At 27.8% G+C, this 22,927-nt stretch overlaps 1 protein-coding gene across 1 annotated transcript in view; it reads left to right on the top strand.

The window, feature by feature from the left end:
• Positions 1 to 632: 632 nt before the first annotated feature.
• Positions 633 to 22,927, top strand: part of LOC123300624 (protein NDNF) — a 38,938-nt gene continuing 16,643 nt past the window's right edge. The window contains exon 1 of the mRNA XM_044883221.1: positions 633 to 715. Within this exon, the coding sequence (XP_044739156.1) occupies positions 639 to 715 (77 nt within the window). The 5' untranslated portion in view covers positions 633 to 638. The remainder of the gene's footprint in view (positions 716 to 22,927) is intronic.

The raw sequence follows: 22,927 nt of genomic DNA, 5'->3' as shown, positions 1-22,927 counted from the left end.
TAGACATTTTAAGGTTGCCAGCTCAAAAATTCTTTAAAACCGAAGTATTCGGCTTAAAAAAAATTCAAATTCAAAAAGTCATTCTCATGGTTCAAAAAATTGATAGCAAGCCTAGGGGTGGGTTTGGAGCGATTTCTGAGATCCAGAAGAATAACTTCACGGTATAATAAAGAGTAATAAAAATAAATTTAAAAAAGTAAAATAGACTTTTCGATAAATTATTCGTTTTTAGCATATCTTTGTCCGAAGACCGGCGGTACCTCTTTTAACTATCTATTTTATATAAAATAATACAAAGAATGATATGCAACTCTGCAACGACGGCGGGAATCGAACCCGCTACCCTAACGCCGTAACCAACTGAGCTAATAAGGCTACAACAACTAACTAATTTTCACTTGTTTTTTACAAGATTTTCCAGTAGAAAATAGTAATAATAATAAACCATTACAATAGGTGGATATTCCAGTACCTTGTAGATAACCTTTTCTCCTTTATTAATTAATTAATTAATTAATTATATGAATTATAAAAAAAGTGTTACACATTATAATAAAATAATTTTAATTTTTTACAGGGTGCATTTAACATTATTAATATTACTAAGTATATTAATAGTAAGTAGTGCTCATCATTCAATGGATCATAATATGGACAATTATTTACGTAGTGATCATCAAACATCCACATTCTTGGAAAAAGGTGAAACTAAAATGTAAGTTCTAATTATATTGTTTTTTATGAGATAATAGTGATATTTTTCAAGTATAGGGAAGTTTGAGTCTCCCTTTTATCTCAAAAAGAAGGCAGTATTACAGAAAATGATTGAAAATTGAAATTCAGGGCCACTATATTATGTTTTGCAATAACTACTAAAAGTTCTTTTTTGATGGTCTTATAAGTAATAGACTCTCAAACCTTTTTTGTATAGGTAATAAATCATAAAAATGCATTTTTGCCTGTTTTTAACTTTTGCACGATTTGGTATACCTGTGAAAAGTATAATAAACTTTACTATACTTTACTAAAGTATTACCTATACAAAGAAGGTTGAAGAGTCAATTACTTATATTTTTGGTAAAAAATCATTCTATGAATAAAAACGCACACAAGTATTTCACATTTTCTAATATTGATCAAACAAATTATCAAATAAATAGAAAAAGGCGAAAAAATTACATAGTAGCCGGTAGTAGACCGCTACTCTTGTTATAACAACCTCTTTGTCACTACTGTTTTAAAAGAAGTGGCAGAAAGGCAACGGCCTAAACCGTATATCTAGCGGATACGGATTTAATTTTCAGTTACTGTGAATTTTTCGTTTCTTTCTGTTTGTTTAAATATAAATACGTAAAGTGCGATAAAACATTAAAGTGCCTTCATATATTATACGGTAGACGCAATTAAAAACATTATGTATGAGGAACATTGACTTATATAAAAGTACACAAAATTTTGTAAATGCGCGTTCGGTTTCATAACACAAATTTGAAGGAATTTTTGTTTAATTTATAACTTTTTGTCTAAGCCAACCTATATATTAAACTATTATACTTTAAACGATTGATAAATATATACTTATTTTCTGATACATTCATAATGGAATAAGTAGTATGGAAGAATTGTTTTGGATTTAAAAAATCATTGTAAGTAAAAGTCTATAAAATGTTTGGAGATTTTTGGTTGATATGTCTTATAAATATTTGTAATCTTATAAATATGTGTAATTGTGTAGTGATGCCTTGAAAAAAGTCTGCAAACCCACTTTATAGACACGAATATAGCAAAAAAAAAAAACATTATATAACTCCTATTTACACATTACATATAAGCGGTCAAATCGATGAACTTTTCTTTTTATTTCAAGGCTGATTTAATCGACATGATGGTTAGCATAATAAAAATTCAGGCTTTGAAAAGTCATCAACTTTGTACTACATTAGTATACGAAACATCATGTTGGTGGAAGTGCAGATAAGGGGATTGAACATATCCGTTTATTGTAAAATTGAATGTTCCCGACGCTTCCACCAAAAAAAATTAAAATAATTTTATTTTTTAAATTGTGTTTTAAATTATGAGATTAGAACTTTCTACGTAATTGCATTCCAAAGTACTTGCTATAACTAAGTATCAGATTTTAAATATAAAATAAATCATTTTTTGACCTTTTATGCAAATGGATGCTGAAAATAAATGTTTGACACGTGCAATATTCATTTGTTAAATGTGTATCTTTAAATTAGAATAATTTTTAATTGTAAATTTTTACCTATATTTTATTATTAAATAATTTATTTTCAAAAAATATATAGATTGAAAATTTGTTTATCAGATACTTAAACTAGCAATACAAAGTTGGCAATAAGATCGGTCTTTTTATAGATGGATATCATTTTCGAACTGGTGCTTGGATATTTTGTAATGTTCGTCCGCAGTAAGGCCACATAAGCCGCACGGTCTTCTTTTAAATAAAGTTTATCTTATTTTTGCCTGGAAAAGAACGTTACATTCGGAATTCAGCTCTTTTTGTATTTCGTATTTGAAAAAAATCGTTAAGAGTATGCTCACTTCCTAGTGAGCATGTTGAACTGATTCTTCTTGAGATAGTTTTGATTTTCTGCATATTTAAATGGTTTTCAAGTGTGGATAATAGGCATTGAAGACGGATGGAAGTATTTTTCAGTTGCACAAACTGAGCAAAGAGAGCCGTTTCTATAGCTCAATCAGCAAAATTTCATGTAGTTTTAATAATGCGTTAAAATTTCGCACGACGCACCATGAAATATAAAGCCCCTTTTATAATCGATTTTGAACCAAATGAATTAACAAAATTAACATTAAACTTAAATAAACGTACTTAAACCTTTGATATTTTATTTAAAGGTTGAAGCCGCCCTCTGGCTTACGGTAAATGCAATTAAATATTATTTTTATGGTCGTGAATGATTTTAGATTTAAAAAATATCTTAATACAGAGGAAATAAAATATCATCAACAACAAAAATCAAATTTAATAAATATTTATTTTAAATTTTAATAAAATAACCATATTTTTTTTAAATATGACAGGAAATAACATAATAATTTTCTTTTTTGTAAATAAAAAATACTATTTAATTAAGCCAGATAACCTTAACGAAAAAGATTCGGCTGTTTTGATTCCAATTGAGTAAAGATAATATTTTATTCGAGTTCAGAGTAAGTCAGAACTTTTGTACAGCGGCAAGTTTAATCTATTGTAACTCATTTGTTTCAAAGATGTCCCAGAAACCCTATATAGCTTTAATAAATTCTTGGATAGTCCCTAACGACAATTCTTGGATATTCCCTGGCGTCAGTCCATCCTCAGCCATTGTGTCGTGTGGGAGAGAGTTTTTCACATTCACGCAAAATTTATATTCCAGTTTCCTTCTCTTCATGACAAAATCTGCAGAGATCCTGCAATATTGATTTTGATAATTGATTTTATGTTCGTCTGGCGCAAACTCTTAGCCATTAATGTTTGCCTTGGTGTGATTCGACTCTTATACCATTCATTCCTTTATTTTTATTTTAATTGTGCTTTCGGTAGCCCAAGAATTGTTTTCTGCCGTTTAATGTAATACATGCATCGATTTTTGCTAATTTGACAGCCTCTATTGACACACTGTAAATACTAACTGATCCTTTACCATTTAATTCTTATACCGTTTATCTCGAAGCTAAACATTTTCATTTATTATTTGGTGGTACCGAAACGAAATTCCGAACGTTATTTATTGCATCGTACGTTTCGATTGTAGATATATTTCTCCGATCGCCGGTTCATGGGAGACTGTTTATGCCTATATAAACTTTAATTACAAAAACCCCAGAAAATGTATAAAATACAAAAAAGTAATGCAAATAAAACTAAAAAAAAATTGTTTTATCATAATTATTTGTTAAGAACTTGAGACACAATTGAAGAGTTGCATTTGTAAGGAAATTTAAAATAACGTAGGTACTATATTGTGAACTTTTAAATTTTAAAAAAGAAAGAAAAGAAAAGAAATGATTTTTTCAGCTCTGCGTACTTCTTTGGGGGTGTTAACACCATGCATAAGATACCATTAAAGTCTTTAAGAGTGTCTCGAGGACGAAGGGTCAAATGGACGAAGAGAAACATTGAGTAGTGATACTTGTATGTCCCATTTGAAATTTGGATTTTTCGAGCGAAACAGACGGGCATCGTCTAGTTATTTTATAGGATTATTGATTTGGTACTTTTTATCCTGCTGCTTGTATTTTTGTTATTGCCAATTGTTTGGTATGGAATATATAAGTAAAATATAGTCAGTGCATTCATATTATTTATATGTATAAACTTGTTATGCAAAATGAAATAATAACTTTATTAGAAATGTTTATTTACTTTTTACATCTATCTTGGAACAGGTGCCGATCTTTACAGAAAAAATAGCAGACAAAAGGTAATTTTCAGAGAATCGGACAATTTTTATATTTATTATTCAATATTTTAAACATAAAAATAAAAGAGTTTATTTTTTTAGATGCAGAAATAGGGTTGCCAACTCTACTTATATCACGGAATGTTACAAAAAATTAAAAAATCGAACAGTAATATTCAGTATACAGAATATTGCTTAAAGGTCTTTACAATGCTCTACTAGAAATGGTTAAACTTAGAGCTATTTAAAAGTAGTTCCATTTTAGTTGGAAAATTGTGCAGTTTTTTGCACAATTTTGGCCTAGTAAAATAAAAAGTAGTATTATTTTTCTGTCCAGCTGAACATTGTGGCACTGAATAATTTCAGAATTATACCTTTATAATTAAAATAAGCGTTATTGTTCTGTTAAGAAGTTTATAGTTAAATTAACATTTTATGACCGATTAAAATAATAAAATACATTTTTTTTAAACGTGATATATTACATAAATATGATTAAAAATTTAATTCTTATGCAAATAAATCATTATAATTTTTTTTTTTTAAAGTCAACTTTATTAATGATTAATGTTTTTACGGTATACAAGATAAGCAGACATATACCGAAGCTATAGGTAACGTTAGGTTAGGTTAGGTTAAGTTAGGTAAGGTTAGGTTAGGTTAGCTTAGGTTTAGAGTTGCTGATTCTTTTACTCAGATATTTGTGTTGAATACTCATTATGATGGGGGTATTAATTTTCTAGACGTCCACCGGCTAAAAGGAGAAGGAAATTTCCAATGAAAACCTTCCAAATCCAGAACTCCAGCTCCAATATTTATAATTCTTATTAAACGCTGAAAATAGATCTTCGTGTGTAATTTTTAGATTGTTGTAGTAGCGACAAAAATAAGTACGTCACAATAAATAATTTTTTTTAAATTTTAATTAAAAAATTTGAAAAATATGGTGTTTTTTGAACACTTTAAATAATTTATTATCGTTGGAAATTTATCTTAAAGTTAATTTTTCATCAAGCTCTGCAATTGTTTGATATTTCAACAATTCAAAAATTTCACAAAAAGGCCAATTTTCAACGTTAAATTATAATTGTAAATAATAGAGATATACTTGGAGTGGGAGACTTCTTTAAGAATCTATTTTTAAATTTCTTAAATATTAATATTTTGTGAAATATTGGCGAAAAACCATATACTTTTTTTCATACTTATTTGTTTATAATTTTTACAATTTTTTATGAGCTTAAAAAGTTAAGATATATTTTTCTAGACATGATTTTGAATCCATCGAGTTGTTACACGTATTTTTACTACCATTATATCTATATTTAACCAATTTGAACTTTTTGACTAGACTAACTAGTTAAAAAATTCGCACATGTGGAAGGTAAAATTATGATATCTTAAGGCATATATAAAGTAATTAATATTAAGATAGCTGTCCAAACAAATTGTTTAGCTTAAGAATTTAATTGTTACTTAATTGCAGTGTTGAAGTGATATAGAGAACAAATTAAAGCAGTCCATAAACGCTTAATAATTTTATCTTTAATGGTTATTATATAGGCGTGACAACGGAGAAAGAATATGGGATTACTCCAATGTTCCAAAACTAGGGAAGCTAACTTTTATAATGACCTTAAATAAAAAAACCCTTTAAATACTCAAAATTGAAATGTTTTTAAATCCAATGACCAGACGCACGATAGAGATATTTATAAAGAAGATTTCCAATAAATTTCAAAGAAATCAGTGGAGTAGAACTTGAGATATCATGTCAACAATGTGGTTTCCAGAAAAACTCGTTTTAAGTTTGATAGATAATCCCAGCAAGAATAACTCGGAAACAATATTATTAACATTGAATTAATCAGCGATCCCAGATCCATAAATTGGGCCTTCTTCTACTTCATATGCAATGTCTTACAAAGGTATTTCTGCTAACCGGACTTGTATTGCCTTTTTTTGAAGCAACAGAAGCTCGTAGTCCAGAGCGATCAATTCGAACTTCGTTACCAGTAAATACGCTGTAACTCCGGTAATAATTTGATTTTTGAATAATTCGTTTAAGGGAATATTCTTATGGGTCTTGCATTTAAAAATGGGTGATAGTCAGAATAAAAAACTTGTAGTGTAGAATAGTATACGTCAATTGTGAAAGGTGCAAAAAATTAAATGTTTATGGACCATTTAAAATATATTAATTTGATGCGAATATTATTTTATGATTAAAAATATTTTTCGTAGAAAAAATTGATTTGTTTTTTTGACAACATAAAATATAATATATTAAAAATTTGTGAGCAACAGAATTCCATTACTAAAGTCATATTTGCCCTTCATTTAAAGTTATTGTTAGATGCTTTTTATTGAGATGGAATTTTTATCATTCTTTGAAAACATGGTATTCTTTAACCAAAAGTGCTGTCAAATATGAATTTGTTATCTAAAAAAGGGATTCAGTATTGAGTTTCTACTCTCAAAAGACACATCCTAGGCACTAGTTCAAATTACATACTGATTTTTTTCCTCTGGCTCAATTTGGAGGAGCTGTGGATTTTGTGGTCTAAAAAAGGAGCAGGGGGTGTTGAAAAATGTACACTAACAAAAAGCACAACCTGATTGATATTAATTCAATCTACTTATTGATTTTCAACTCTTTAGCTAGTTTTGGAAAAGCATATACTGAAGTTGAAGGTCAAAAAATGTCTCAAAAACCGTTTTTCGCTGGATATACTAGCCAAATTTCTGAAAAGAGCTTCTGATTTTATAAGAATGAAGTGATGAAGTATGATTTACCTAGTGAACAACCCAACATGAATTTCTTGTTTCTGATATCTCTTTAACTACAAAAATTGTGGACTGAGGGTCATAAAAGGGATTAATAAAACACTCTCAACCCTCTTTGTTTACCTTCGATATAGTACATAAGTCTTTATATTCAGGGAAAATATAACTAAAATGAAGAATCATCAGTTAGAATACTATATATACGATCTTTAGAACACCTCATCTTAATTAATAATAATTAAATATCTTATTCTAAAATTTAAATTGTTTTTTTTTTAGATTGCGGCACTGTTCTAACTAACAATAAACACGTGTAGTGTAGTAAAAAAGAAAAAGTTTTAGTGTATAAGATAAAATGGGATAACTTAAAATGAGATAGCTTATAATAACAATAAAAATATTTATCAATGGAATGAATAAGGAAATTTTATATTTGTACAATGATGTTAAAATATTAACTTAATATGATAAGTTGCAAATAGGCTGTGGTGGATTTGACTTGGAGTGATTTCAATTCAATAGTCAATAATTTCTTGACCAATATTGTATTTTTTTGAAAAATTAAAAAATTACCATTGGCCTATTCTCTCGACGTATGTTTTCGAAATCTGTTTTCAAATGTTCAAAAATAATTTTCATCGTCAAATATTTATACCGTCTTTAATATAGATTGATTGTGTATGGTTATGATTTTAAAACAAGGCTGTAGATATTTAGATTAAAACAATAATTAGTTAAAAAGTATAGATCAGTGCGCACCAGGGATTATGCATTGTACAAATCAGTCTCACTATTAACCTAAATACATATTATTAATATTTTTATACATATATGAAATATATATATCAAGGTATACTAAGTTTTCAGTCCCAGGTTTGCGACGCTTAAAAATATTGATGCTACGAACAAAATTTTGGTATAGGTGTTCATAAAATCATCTAATTAGAGTATTTTCGGTTGTCTGCCCGTTTCTAGAACGAAAAAAGATATCAAGATGACATTTTTAAAGCGTGCTCAGGACATAAAAAGTGAGGTCAGGTTCGTAACTGAGCAGCCTGGATCAACTGGGTCATGGGTTCTTAGAACCCCTCTTGGAAACCGTTAGAGATAGAACAAAATTTTAAGTATAAAAATTGTTCCTTTTAAAAAAATAAACAAACTTTTGTTTCAAACATTTTTGTTTCAAACACCTTGAGGGCGCAAATCAGGTGTAAATTAGTATTTCAACAATTAACTCAGTCGATTATTTGTTTTCACTTGTTTTTATTCCAAATTGAATCTTTTTTATCTTTAGGATATATCAAAGCCTCTATAACAAACCTAAAGATTACAAAAACTTCAGCTTTATAAACTATTTTTTGAAATTACTAAATGGTAGTGAAATTGAACCTCAGTCAATGAGTAGATCGTGAGATTATGATTTTTGATTTGAATTAACTAATAAATATAATCTACATTAGTTAACAAATTGTTTAGAAAGGAAATAATATTTTATCACGTCCAACTGTCTAAAAAAGCAATAATTAATGGTTAATTGGATTATGCCATCTAACCAGTTGGTATAAAATAACTGTTATAAAAATAACATCATATATTTCAAGGTGATATTTGTTGTGTTTAGCAATTTTGTGTTATTTTCAATTTCAATAAAAAACAACTGATCAATTATCTAGTCAATCAAATTTTGTTTAATATGATGAGGTAGAGAAGTGTGCGATTTTAAATACGCACAATCGATTGAAAAATTGAATCGATTTTTCCAATTTATCTTTTTACCATCTTAAACTGCATAAAAAAGCAACTAAGACAATCAAGTTTTCAAGAAAAGTAATAGTATTTTTCAAGCAAAATATATTGTGCTTAAAAGCACAATATTGTAAATTAAATAATTTGTATTGGTCATTGGGTAATAAAACAATATTGAAGTACTGTGAATATATAATATTAAAGTCATTATTAATTAATGTTTATGAAAATAAATCAATTTGCAATTTACGAGAGTGGCGGTTCAACTGATCAATTTTTTACAGTGATTTTTAGCATTTATAATGAGCTAAAATATAACTTAGATTGATATATTTCGCAATATATTTCCAAGTTAATTGCAGATTTTCCAAAAAAAATTTTAAAACTTTTTAAATCAACATTGAGCGTGAAATAAAATTATTCTTCTCTAATATGCCGAAACTTAAACACTTAAGGACTAGTTAATTTCAATTGCCAAATATCACACTCCGCTCGCTGTATGAGTATTAGATCCTTGCTTTTAATAATGTTATATTATATGGCAGTTGATATTTAAGAGATAAATGGCGTACAGAAGAAAATAATACACCAGATTCAAGCTGAGTCACTAGTTAACTCCAAAATAAAAATTTAAAAAAACTCCAAAATATACACAATTTTTTTTTTGAGTCATGAAAGTAAATTTCAGAACTAGGCATTTCAAGCTTAAAAAGGTCTTTTTTCCTTTTCGATACGACCATTACAGACTATTAAAATCACTAAAAAAACTTGATTATAGTAAAATAAATTGTTCATAAACTAATAAATTGTCCTGATATTATTATTATAATAATAAGAATTATTATTATTGTTACTATATTTTAATACTTACTCATTTTATTATTTTATTACATCTATTTAATTATATCAATTAATAGATAATTGTAAATTTAAATTTTTATTGTAATTTTAAATATAAATGATTAAAAATCAAATAACTTTTGAATTAAAGTTTATATAGTAATAAGAATGTATGTTGATTTACTAAAGAAATTAATAGGTAAAATTAATTAATATATTTGTAAGTGGTTTAAGTACATGCATAAACATTTTAAATACCATATTTATTTATTTTTATGGTGCAAAAGTCAACACCTACAACAAGCGGCTATTTTCTTCCATTTATGTAGGTTATAGAATTATAAATACGAATGCAAACCAGTTTTTCACCATCAATTTGCATATCAAAGAATTGAATGAAACTTACCAAAAAACGACGGAAACTGGCTGTTAACCGGCGTAATCTCAATCTTGTGTAAAGGGCTCAAATTTAATGTTCCAGCAAAAAAATTTAATGCCTGAATAATAACATTCTCTTTTTATCCTTATTACTGTAAAAATTAATTGTAACAATCAACTTCGTATCTATGTTGATTGAGCATTGGTACAGGACGTTGTTATGATCTTATGTACACCAGATACATCACCGTATATACTTTCACACTCCCTGTAACATTCTACGCATTATATACAAAAGAAATATTGCATAACAAATCTCCAATAATCAAGGTAGGGTCAATAGTTAGTGTAAAACACCAAGGTCCATTTGACTATAAATAAACCGTGAGAGCATATTTAAACAGAGGATAGACCTTGTGACAATATTTTTTATGGTTGTCACGGTTGTCATACTTTCGATTGGAATTTCTAAAATACTTTTAAAACCCAGAAAATTAGGTCGCTATTTCAACCCGTTGGCTGATTATAATTCTTATGCCAGTCGTTATATAATTTTATAGTCATGGAAATAAAATAATAAGTGTGTCGATATGTTACACACGAGGAAACTCGGAAATTATTTTTAATTTTCATCAAAATTAATATACTTTTCTTCAACCCCATTCAAGACAAAAGAGAGAAAATGGGGCACCTTTGACCAGTTATTATCTTATAGTCCAAAGATAAATTTCATAATTCTCAATATGAAAGAAACCTCGAATAATTCCAGACATTGGATATATATAAAAATTTAAAAAGAAAACCCCATCAACTAAAATTCGTTAATTCTAAATGTGTGTACCAGATTAAGAATGTATTTAATTATTCAGTGGTGAACAAACAATACATTCAATGTCTTATAATATATTAAATACATGTGAAACATTACAAATCTAACCTGTTGACCCATGTTGTCTAAATACAGAAACGACGCGCGGTCTTTCACCGACGATGGATACAGAATCGACGACGTGGACGTCCAGGTGGTGGTGCCAACAATATATATATACAATTTTATTTTATATACAAACAGTATAAATTATAATAATGCCTTTCTTGTTTCATTTCTTAATGTGATTTATTGAAATTTTATATATTATTTTTGTCCTAATGTTTTTTTTTTTTTTTTGTTATTTTAATTTTTTATTTTTGTAAATAAAAGAATTTATTTTAATAGATTTAATGAATGAATTTTTATTTATGACGCGACACAAGTTTTGATGTTTATCTACGAATAAAATGCGATTTGTCGAAAAGTTTTTATTAATAAAACAAGTGAAAACAAATAATTGACTAAGTTAATTGTTGAAATACCATGTAGAGACAGTGTTGATTACACTGTCACATTACACATATATACATGCCACACATATACATATAACTGATATACCCATATAATATTATACAATTTGCGCATAATTTGAGCTCTCACGGGTAAACAGTGACATTTACGAAAAAATGTTTCAAACAAAAGTTTTTTATTTTTTAAAGGAACATTTTTCATTTAAACTTTTGTTCTGTCTCTAACGGTTTACAAAAAAGACCCAATTGACCTATGTTGCTCATTTACGAATTTTTTACGTCCTCAGTACGCTATAATTTTAGCTTGATATATCTTTTCGTTTTTGAGTTATCGTTATGACAGACGGTCAGACAGACGACAGATGACAGACGATGAGCACGGTAGTTAGGACACAAATTTAAAATTATATATTTTTCATAGTGAAATGTTATAACTTGATAATATAAGACGAAAAGTAAGTCCAAAATTTTTCGTTACCTGGAGTAATTTTCAAAATATCTAAAATTGAAAAGCTCCTGTAATATCACAAATCAATCGACCAAATCGAAACCATTGCAACGGACAAATAGGATTATTCAGTTTTGGTTCCGCACTAATTTTTCCTATAAATTTTCCATGCCAATTTTAATAAATTCACCACTGGTTGTTGGTTGCTAAAGCCAATAAATAAAGAAATTATTTTTTAATTAGTATTTCTTATTTTTTTATGATTGATAATGAATTTTCAAAAAATATTTTTTATGTGTTTAAGATGATTCGATAAATTTTGTTTCTTAGAAGAAAAAGTTACATTATTCAGTAAAGTATTTGAACCGGAAATATAAGGTTAAAGTATTTTTCACATTTTCTTAATTATTTACACCATAAAAACTTATCTTTATGTATCTGAACAAACAAACAATTATTTTATATGTCTGAATTATTAAACGAAGCAAATTGTAATTTTGTTCATGTATTAAAATTTATTTTACAAAAAAATTATAATAAACTAAAATGATCGAGATATGTCGTGGGATACCCGGTAGGAACTATATTCCGTTCATAATCCGTTCATTCTTTTCAAAAAATTTAAGGTATTAATTTTAGAAGACAAATACTTGTTTCAAGAAGTCAAATACTTGTTACTTTGAATTATCTCTGTTTTGTTTAACTTCTGATAACTTTCACAACTCAATTTTTTAAGTATTGCATTTTCTCAAAATTTATGGGAACCTGAATCGATAGAAAAAGTTTTAGTTTCCTAGATAACCTAGATATCGATTTTTGGTGTCTGTTGTAGTTATTTTGGTTGTTACTCTCAACCAGCAAACAAATATCGTGCGATAAAGAACATAGTTCCACAAATTAAAATAATTTAGAGTAAATGTAGACTTAGAAATTACCTGTTAGTAAGCCTTTTTTAAGGAAAAATTATGATAAATTATATTCCCTACAGCTTAATCTCGAAATAAGATGATGTTTTAATTTTAACGATTCTTACACGATCATTTGTTCATCAAATCGTAACTATGTGAAGATATTGTACGGCCAGACGTCGTGTCGCGTCTGAATTAATAGTGTTAATATATTGTTTATTATTTTTACATTAAGACCTCACACTAACTAGTTAAATCAATTATTTAATCAATTAAATATTTATAAGTTTGTTTTTAGTATAATCAGTAGTTAATTGTATAGTCGCGGAAACAAAACATTAAAAATGGTCAAAAATCGAAAAATTTGGACAGTAAGTAGAATTTGAATGAACGGATTTGAAAAAGAACGTGTCATACCATTATAAGTGTTATATCTATCTAATGTTATAGTTCGATTCCCTAGAGCGATTGATTTATGACAAATTAAAAATATGCAATTTGCATAAATAATATTTATAATTGAATTTTAAATAAAACCGTAAATGTAGCAAATTTATTCGATCAATAGTGGAGAAAATGATTCCAAATTTTTATCAAAACATCAGAATTGGTCTCCAAGGTATCTGATGTCTAAGGTAAACGGTATTCCTGTCGCTCCTGAAGGTTTCAAAAATTCGTTATACAATCTAAACAAATTCGTTATTCGGGGGTTTTTGGGATCGCTGAACACGAATATCAAGACAGAATTGAGCACCAGGTACCTCAAAGATCAATTCAGTTGCAACATTCGTGTTATGCGACTCCAAAAACCCACGAATAACAAGCTTGAAATCAATTTCATCACTATTAACCAAACTGTGAATTTAGTATATTTACGGTTTAAAATGCAATTACAAAATGCGGATAATTTGGCAAATTGCATATTTTTAATTTCTTATTAATCAATTTAGATCACAAAATTTTCTGCACTCTAACAAGTGGTACTTACTGTCAAAATTTTTGGAACATCATTGCATCGTTTCTGCGGCTATACATACACATTTAATATTATTAAAGTTTTTTACTAAATACATATCTCTTAACGGTGCAAGCAGTCAAACGAAAAGTCTCGCACACTTACGTACGAATCTTGATTTCGAACAATTCTCTAATTTAATATTCATAATAAATTTGTATTTGAAGATCGACAAATGATTTAAATTTTATAAAAATAAATAAAGATTTTGAAGGACAAACCAGAATGTTAAATTTAATTAAAATTATCCTTTATTATGATTAAATAGTAAATACTAAAGTTCTTAAATAAATTTAGTTATAAATTATCATGCTTATGTATAGGTATAACTTTAAAAAAATTTATACAAGTTGTTCAATAATAGTATTTCACGATAACAAAAGTATACAGTAAAAGAAGGATTTTACTTCGGAAAATTAGAAACATGTTAAAGACTTGGATTTCCTTGAACTACGGGTGTTGATTCATTATTTTTTTGGTGAAAAAGGTGTGAAATTGAATTTTTTCTAAATATCTTTCAAAGTGTCCCTTTTTTCGAAAATAGCCATGTGATAATTTATAGTTTATCAATCGAATTTTTAGTTTTTTTAAATACGATTTCTTCCATCATTTGTTATGAGTACATAAAAAATTACTTTTTATGAAAGATTTATAGAATAGTACAGACTTTTAAAATAACTCAAAGTATGCAAAGGTAACAAAATTCTGTAAATGGAATTCATTGACGACCTGGAGGGAGAGTGGATTTTAAATAACGAAAACCTTCGATCGGGCTTTGGTTTTCCACCGGGTGTTGAAAGTCTTTCGCATAACAGTTTTGTTTATATGTATACAAGATGACAGTTCGAACATTTTTAAGCAGGTAAAAAAATTGGAATAAGATAATTTTTTCTTCACCACTAAATATATTATATATGTATTTATAATATCAAACAATAAACAATATACAAATTTACGGCTATGAGCTGTGCTTATGGTATATGATGTTGTGATGTATATTACTCATTTTATAAAGAAGTATATAAATATGTCGATGGACTTTATTGTAAATATTGTGTATATATTATGTGAAATTTATTTCTTTTGGAACATAAAAAACAAAATTATGAGCAAAACTAACCACTATCACACTAACTAAATAAGAATATAACTACTAACTACAGGGTGAAACAAATACTGCTTTTAATAAATTTAAATTCATGGCTATTAACGTAGTTTCCAAATAAATGAGTAACCGAAAATATTTGAGACTTCCGTTTCAAATTTTCAGAATGGAGTCTGTTAGAACTGTTTGAGTCTGTATTCGAAATATCGAATGCTGAAGATTTAGAGAAAATGACTATTTAGAGGAGATGCTATTTTCTTAACACACATGACATTCATTTCATCAAAAAAGTCATCCTAATGAAAAATTTTGAAACAAAAACCTCGAAAAATTAAACGTTTTTAACTAATGAACATAAGTTTTCCAAAATAATCCTAAAAAAAATACTCTTGCTACATAATAAAATCCATGCCTTTCCTCACTGTCATCCATACCTTTAAAGACAGTTCAATACAGGATCTATATGTTAAAAATGCAAAATAACAAATTTAAAAATTACAAGTGAAAACAAACAATTGACTGAGTTAATGGTTGAAACACCATGTATATTACACTGTCACATTAGACAAACATTCATTTCACACATGCATAACTGATATTCCCATAAAATACATACTAAAAAATTTGCGAATAATTTGCGCTCTTACTTAACAGTGATGTTTATATAAAATGTTTCAAACAAAAGTTGTTTATTTTTTTATAAGGAACATTTTTTATAATAAACTTTTGTTATCTCTTACGGCTTACAAGATGAGGACCTATGTTGCTCTTTTACGAACTCGACCTCACTTTTTACGTCCTAAGCACAAAAAATTTCAAATTGATATCTCTTTTTGTTTTTGAGTTATCGTGACGACAGCCAGACAGGCGGACAACCGGAAATGGATTATTTAGATGATTTTATGAACATCTATATCAAAATTTTGTTAGTAGCATCAATATTTTAAAGCGTTACAAACTTGGGACTAAACTTAGTATACCTTGATACATATTTCATATATACATTATCAATAATATAATGTGTCTATGAATGTTATTTAAAAAATTCTATAAGTAGGCGAATTATATTCTATTTATAGACAAATATTTATATTTTATGTATTAATTTGTGGCTTTGCAAAAATTGATGATGACGGCCAAGCCGTGACGGCCACAAACAAGCTTATAATATTCCTCTTTTATGGTGAGGACCTTATTGTAATTCAACAAAGCAAAACATACAAAAATGCACAAAATATTTTGTTACTCCCAATAGAATGACCATATCACACAAAACATTATTCATGTCTTATTCAATACATTTTACAGTTTTTTGTTACAAGTTTAAAGGTAACTCAATATAAAGGTTGTTTTAAATTTCTACATATATTAATTAAAACGGCAAGCAAAACAAATCGCCTATGTTTAGTCTTTTATTTCACTATAGGTATTATTCTCAAAAAATTCCACAAGACTCAAAATGTTTTGTCTGGGGATAAGGAATCGGTTGATTTAGGATATTTTGTCGCGTGGACTGTTGTCGAAAATATTTCTTTATTAATATTACGTTCATATAAATTGTCGTCCCATATCCCGAACACTTTCAATATTTATAAACGAATTATCAAAGGCAGTAGTACCTACTATCATTAATTTTTCAGTACTATCATTAATTTTAATAATATTTAATCAATGCTTGTTCTACTTTTAAGCTTTGACCAGATTCTTTCCTTAGAAATTTTCAGTAAAATAATTAATGATAGTATTTCTGCCTTTGATAGTTTTCGTTTAGATATATTAAAACATTTCGCGGTCTGGAAAGCCAATTCTGGGCTTAATTTTTTATCTTTCAGCAAAAAAAAAATATGTTTGTTCCAAAATTGTTCAGATAATTTTTTTTTTTTATCAGTGACGGATTTGCCGCAACTCGGCCAACATCTGTCTGTACTTAGTGTTCTTTACGGGAACCCCTTGTCAAAACTTTTCCACCACTATCTCTTCACCTTCGAGAATTCCCGAAAATTTACCGCCCTAAGATCCAGCATACTTATCCTGTGGGTAAATCGCGTTACAAATTTGGGACTAAACTTAATATACAATGATATATTTCATATATACATGGTATAAAGACTCATGTGGGTAACGGAATTTTTTATGGATAAAATTATTTCATTAATTACAAGAAAAAATATCGTGCAGTATAAGCATGATCTATCTATTCAAGTCATATAGATAGTAAAATATGATAACGAACCGTCATTGACATATCATCTCTCATATTTACAGAAATCATACTGTAAAAATGTTTATACGAACATCAACCAACCATTGCACAGTTATACATTTTCTTAGAATTAGTCGATAAAATAATTTTCGATTTTAACATTGATATTTTTATTTTATATAAATCATTCGTAGTCGCACACAACTTAAATACACAACATTTATATAAAAGAATCAAGTGTTTATTCACATGTTAACATGTGTTTATAATTTACACGTTTCGTCAAATTGATAAATAAAACTTTTCTGTGATTTTTGATTCGATTTTTCGAGAAAATTGTTAGCTTCCCAGTATAGGAAGTTATTTTAATAGGTCTGATTTTCGAATTCCAAATTTTCAACATATCTTTATGTTTCATGGTCAAGACAAGGCATAAAAACTAATTTTGGGAGGAAGTATGTGTGTTTGTATAGTACATTCATGGTCATTTTTTTTCTAGCGATCGAAGCGTATTAATGGCAATATAATCCGAAAAGAATTTCGTAACATTCAGGCGAGTCGTTTCGAGCCGCTCGAATTATTTATTTTATTTCTTTTATAACTCTTTATTATACAGAGAAGTTATTTGTGTGAGCCTCAAGGGCAGCACCAGATCTACCCCACGGCTTGTTTTGTCTTTGATTTGGATAAAAATCATTTCCTTGAGAAATTTTGAGCTAAAAAACTGAAAAGTCAGGTCAATTGGAAATATAGTTTCTAAGATGTCGTACAAAATCGTATAGGAAGGGCAATATATTCCGGGAAAATTTCATTAAATTATCGAAAAAATTTGTAGCGCAATCACACGATGAACAACATTCTTTATCAATAAACAGTGCTGTCTGTATCCGCGGTAGACAAAGAAATAGCCTATTAAGTTAGAACATGATTAGTACAAAGTTAATAATTATTTATGAAAATGTCATATTGCTCTTTTTTTCTGGATTCATGCTTCATGCTACTGTTATTATAAACGTGTAAATAAAGTTTAATGTAAGCTAACATCGTTATCATGTAAATTGACTCAGGTTGCGTTAAAAGAATTATATGAATACTTCATAGAAATGTCAATAGATATGTAATAGCTTTTATTTATGCCTTCTTATTATTGACTGTTTGTGTTGTGTTATGTTATGAGATGTTGAATTAACTATTATGATTATAAATATTATTATTATTTTATTTTATAAATAATAAATTTGAAATAATATTATAGATTATAGGTAGTCTCAACTCTCTACGATACTTACAACCTGCAACCTATCAATACCGACATTATAATAAATCATTTATATGATTTTTGTTGAATATTCTCTAAATTTTCCTTAAGGTTATTATGAATAAAATTCAATTTAATATAAATTATTTCAATAAAATAAATTCTTTCAATAATAAGAAAAACCAAGCAAAAATTTGGAGTCATTCCTGTTTTTGGTTTTCGAGAAAAATATGTTAAAGTTACGAGTTTAAGAACGGTTACTTCATTGTATTATAGGAAAACAACAGTAAACACCGTAATTTAAGACGTATATATATGAACACATTTTTAAAGCATTCCTATTCTTAGGTTTTGAGATAATAAATGAGAAACTTCTGATCTGATTTTCATGTAACTTACAGTGTTTTAATATAAACATCATCCCCTTATATTTGGTGCCATTCTTTCCCCCCATATCTCCTTGCGTCGGGGTAACAATTTTTGCAATGTAGATGTCATGCTCTATTATTTGATAGCCCTATACTTGGGTATATTTGATTGTCCATATTAAAATTTGATTGTTCATGAATAGAAAGAAACATTTGTAAGAAAATCTTTTATACTGTATATCCTATAGAAATCTGTTAAAAAAATTCAAGTTTCTATCTTCAATGGTTTGCCAATTTCTACCGGTTCGCACTTAACATGCTTTATAGAATGTACCTTTATAATTGTTTCAAATTTTTCGTACGTAGTTTGTAAATTGAAATTATTAACGTATTAACATAAAATTAGTCATGTTTTCAAATTTTTATATCAAACACCATCTACAAACAGTTATCAGAAGTTACCAAAGATCAGAATCACTTCATAATAGTTAATTGTACAGCTTTAATTATTATCACATAGGTGTCGTTTTTTTCGATGGGAATTTTTTTTCTAGTTTCGTAGGTCACGGTGTTATATCTGTATCTATATTCATAGCATGTTGCTAACCCGAAACCATTAGTTTTTACATTATAAAATATTACCAATTATACATAATAGTTTTCACTTCAAAAACACGATTTTAGAAATATGTTAATTTACCTATAAAAACATTTCCATTAAATAGACTGCGCAAACGAAAGAATCGTACAATTTAAAAATCGATAGAATTTAGCTGAGAGTGGATAATACTTTTTTTAAGATAAATGAGGATGTATGGCTATTTTTGCTTCACGTAGCCAATAAACACATATACCTACTTATTTTTTACGTCTATTAAAAACTAATCCATACTAAGACCATTACTTACGACTTAGAGATTACAGACACTGATTTAAAAGATATGGCAATTAGAATATAAAACAAATAAACACTTCCCAGACATATTAAATTTATTAGAAGTGAAATAGTTCAGATAGTAATAGCTATTTTTGTGTTTAAGTATTGTAAGTAAAGTCATTATAAACACGATTTATTGAGATTATTGCTCAATTATTTTGACATTTCATCTACACCCTTTTTTCAGGGAGTTTAAAAATAAAACTTACTACAATTTTTGTGTCTATACGATTTTATGGTTTTAGATATTTATAAAGAATAGTTTGTTAAATTTGGCAGACGGTAACGAAATATAGACTAGAGTTATGAACAGAATTTCGTAATTAAAACGTTATTAATAGTAGCAAAATCAAATTACAAAGAATTACTGAGAATCAAAACTGAAATTTTTAAAAGCATTAAAATCCAAGTAAAAGGGTATATCTGTAAAAGTATTACTTAATAAAAAAATCATTATCAATAACATCAGTGATATTAATTTCCTGCCCAAAAAGCAAAATTGGTGAGTGCTGTTGGTTCTATTTCGAAAAATACTCGAATCTAATTTTTGTTACTCATTAAACCGTCAAAAATGACTTGAAAGTATTTTGGTTCCTTATTATGTCAAATAATCAAAGCATAATTTTACCAAATGCAATCCTGCTACTCGCAATATTTGCCCTTGCGCTTTGTTAATGATTTCAAAACTAAACTTGATTGAAAATTGAAGTCACTTCAATTGAAACGGAAGTTCCGTGGTGAATAATTGAAATTTCAGGCATTTGAGGCGAAACCTTCTTCTATTATTTTACATAGGTAAAAGTTCATATTTTGTTTAAATGTAGAAAGTATGTCTGGTAACCTTTTTTGAGCAGATGTCCATAAATCGTATGTCCTTCATCCTGATTTATAAAATGACAAAAAAATAAATTAAATTAAAAATTGTTTTTTTAAATCTTTATAAATTATAGCTCATGTGTTATTCTGATGTATGAGCTGTATTATTGTCAAGTTTTATTCATATTAATTCTCTAATTTTAGCGCGAAATCGGAACAAAGAATTGCAAACAAACAAACAACCTTACTTTCACATTTATACGATTTAGGGATAGGGATGACTAGGTACAGCCCAGTTATTTGTAAATTACTTAAAATAGTTTACTAAATTAATTTTTGAAGGAGACAATTGTCTCGATTGACCCTATCGATGATGAAATCTACTTGAATATGATTAAACGAATAAATTTTTTGTATACAAATCATCAATTACGAAGAAATTGAAAAACTTCTGTAAGTTATTAAAAACTTCTTCTTATTAAATTTTAAGACATACAAAAAATTGAGGTACTATAACAGAAACTTATCCATGTCCAGAAAACAAAATGTTCTTAATAGATATTAAAAAATTGGATGAGACAATAATTCCAAGTCTCCAAATATGCAATAATGAATAAAGAATGTTTACCGATATTTATTGTCAATCATGATCAATCAATCTGATTGACACGACCCCACCGAATATCAAAAAAAAGGGGCCCCTGTTTGTTGGACTAGGTTTTGCTACAATCAAGTTGAATTGGTTTACAAAAATGGTTGTTTTAAAAATCTACTTAAATATATACAGAGTGTTGTGTAATTTGTGCATGTTACAATATTATTAAAAATAGAACATTGCTAAATTTTCTAACTTTTACATGAAGACCAAGTTTTTGTAGATTTTAAATTGCTGGATATTAACTATATTTCAAGAGGGCATAAACATTCTCTACATCGAAAAACTTGTTCGAAAGCTAAATCTAAATTTTAAACCTCATATAAATTTATCCTATTTCATTTATGATTTTATACTAAGCTTATTTCATTTATGATCTTATAATTTGTCGTAAGTAAATTGTTGCATGTGAAGGAAAGCATGAAGTTTACAGATGAACAAAGTGAACTAGAAATTGCTGAATTTTCTTTTTTGGCCAATAATCTTCCATAATCTAAACGATCAGTTACACAACTTAAGGTTTTTTTACCATAACTTGCTAAGTTTACCACTTTCAACTTAATTATGATACTGGACTGTTGAGGAAGTCCACGGATAAGAAGTTGCTTGACCTTTGACGAGATAAGCGCCTTATATGTTCTAACTGCGCAGTAATTATGGTTTTAACATCTGCCTTGTTATAGAATCATTAGCAATCTATTTTGTGCGTCTTACAAAAAATCAAAATACCAAGAAAAGAAAAAAAATTTTTTCGGCATTTCATTAAACTATATATATTGAAACTTACTATCTACAGAAACATTATGCAAACTACTTGAACATGTAAACTTTGTACGAAAGTTCAATTCATTACACAAATTTACATGGATAAATCGATTCGTGCAATTTGCATGAGTGTATAAACCTAACAATAAACAAAATAAAAATATTCATATTACAAATATATTACCTAAGCACCCTGTATTTATGATAATAATGAACTAAATTAAATCGTATATACATGTGTTTAATATACTTTTTAACATAATCAATTGAGGATAATATTGACATTTAAAGATGCTTATTTGTATTTTAATTGTTTTATTTAAGAAATGGAGAATTAATCTAAACTTTGAATCATCATCTGTCTGTGAATACGAAAGTATTGCACGGCTGTCTAAATTTGGACTAGATAAATAATTGCTTCTTTTAGTACAAGAGACGGGGTAAGGTCGATCTTCACCCATCTGATAACCAATTAAGACATATTTTTTTAAATTTTATTGATTTTTAAACATGCCTGTCATATTTTTTCTACCAAAAAGTGGTCATGGCTATTTTTAATTAAATTAATTTTAATTACTTTTTCCATAATGGGTTTCATTCAGGCAAGCTTATACCGTTATTTTCGTTATAAAATAATATTTCTTCTGATAGCAATTTCAATTGTCTAACAGATCGGTGTAACTATTTATATTGACTTATCTGTTCATACTTGATGAGGTAACTTCACCAATATGTTAACTAATCGAAATTAGTATCATAAAAAATGCTCTTTTATTTTTTTCACCCTAGATTTCGTATCCGAATTATCCTTCTCGATAACTCAACGTCAAAGTAATCTTATATATGTCGCAGTAAATATTGATTTCTCCAATTTGGAACTTCCATAATATTCAATTCCAAACCACCAAAATGTAATATAGCCAA

The sequence above is a fragment of the Chrysoperla carnea genome, chromosome 5 (assembly GCF_905475395.1).
Source record: "Chrysoperla carnea chromosome 5, inChrCarn1.1, whole genome shotgun sequence".
Taxonomy (NCBI): Eukaryota; Metazoa; Arthropoda; class Insecta; order Neuroptera; family Chrysopidae; genus Chrysoperla; species Chrysoperla carnea.
Note: the sequence above shows the minus strand (reverse complement) of the source record. Positions and strands in the feature narration are given on the sequence as shown.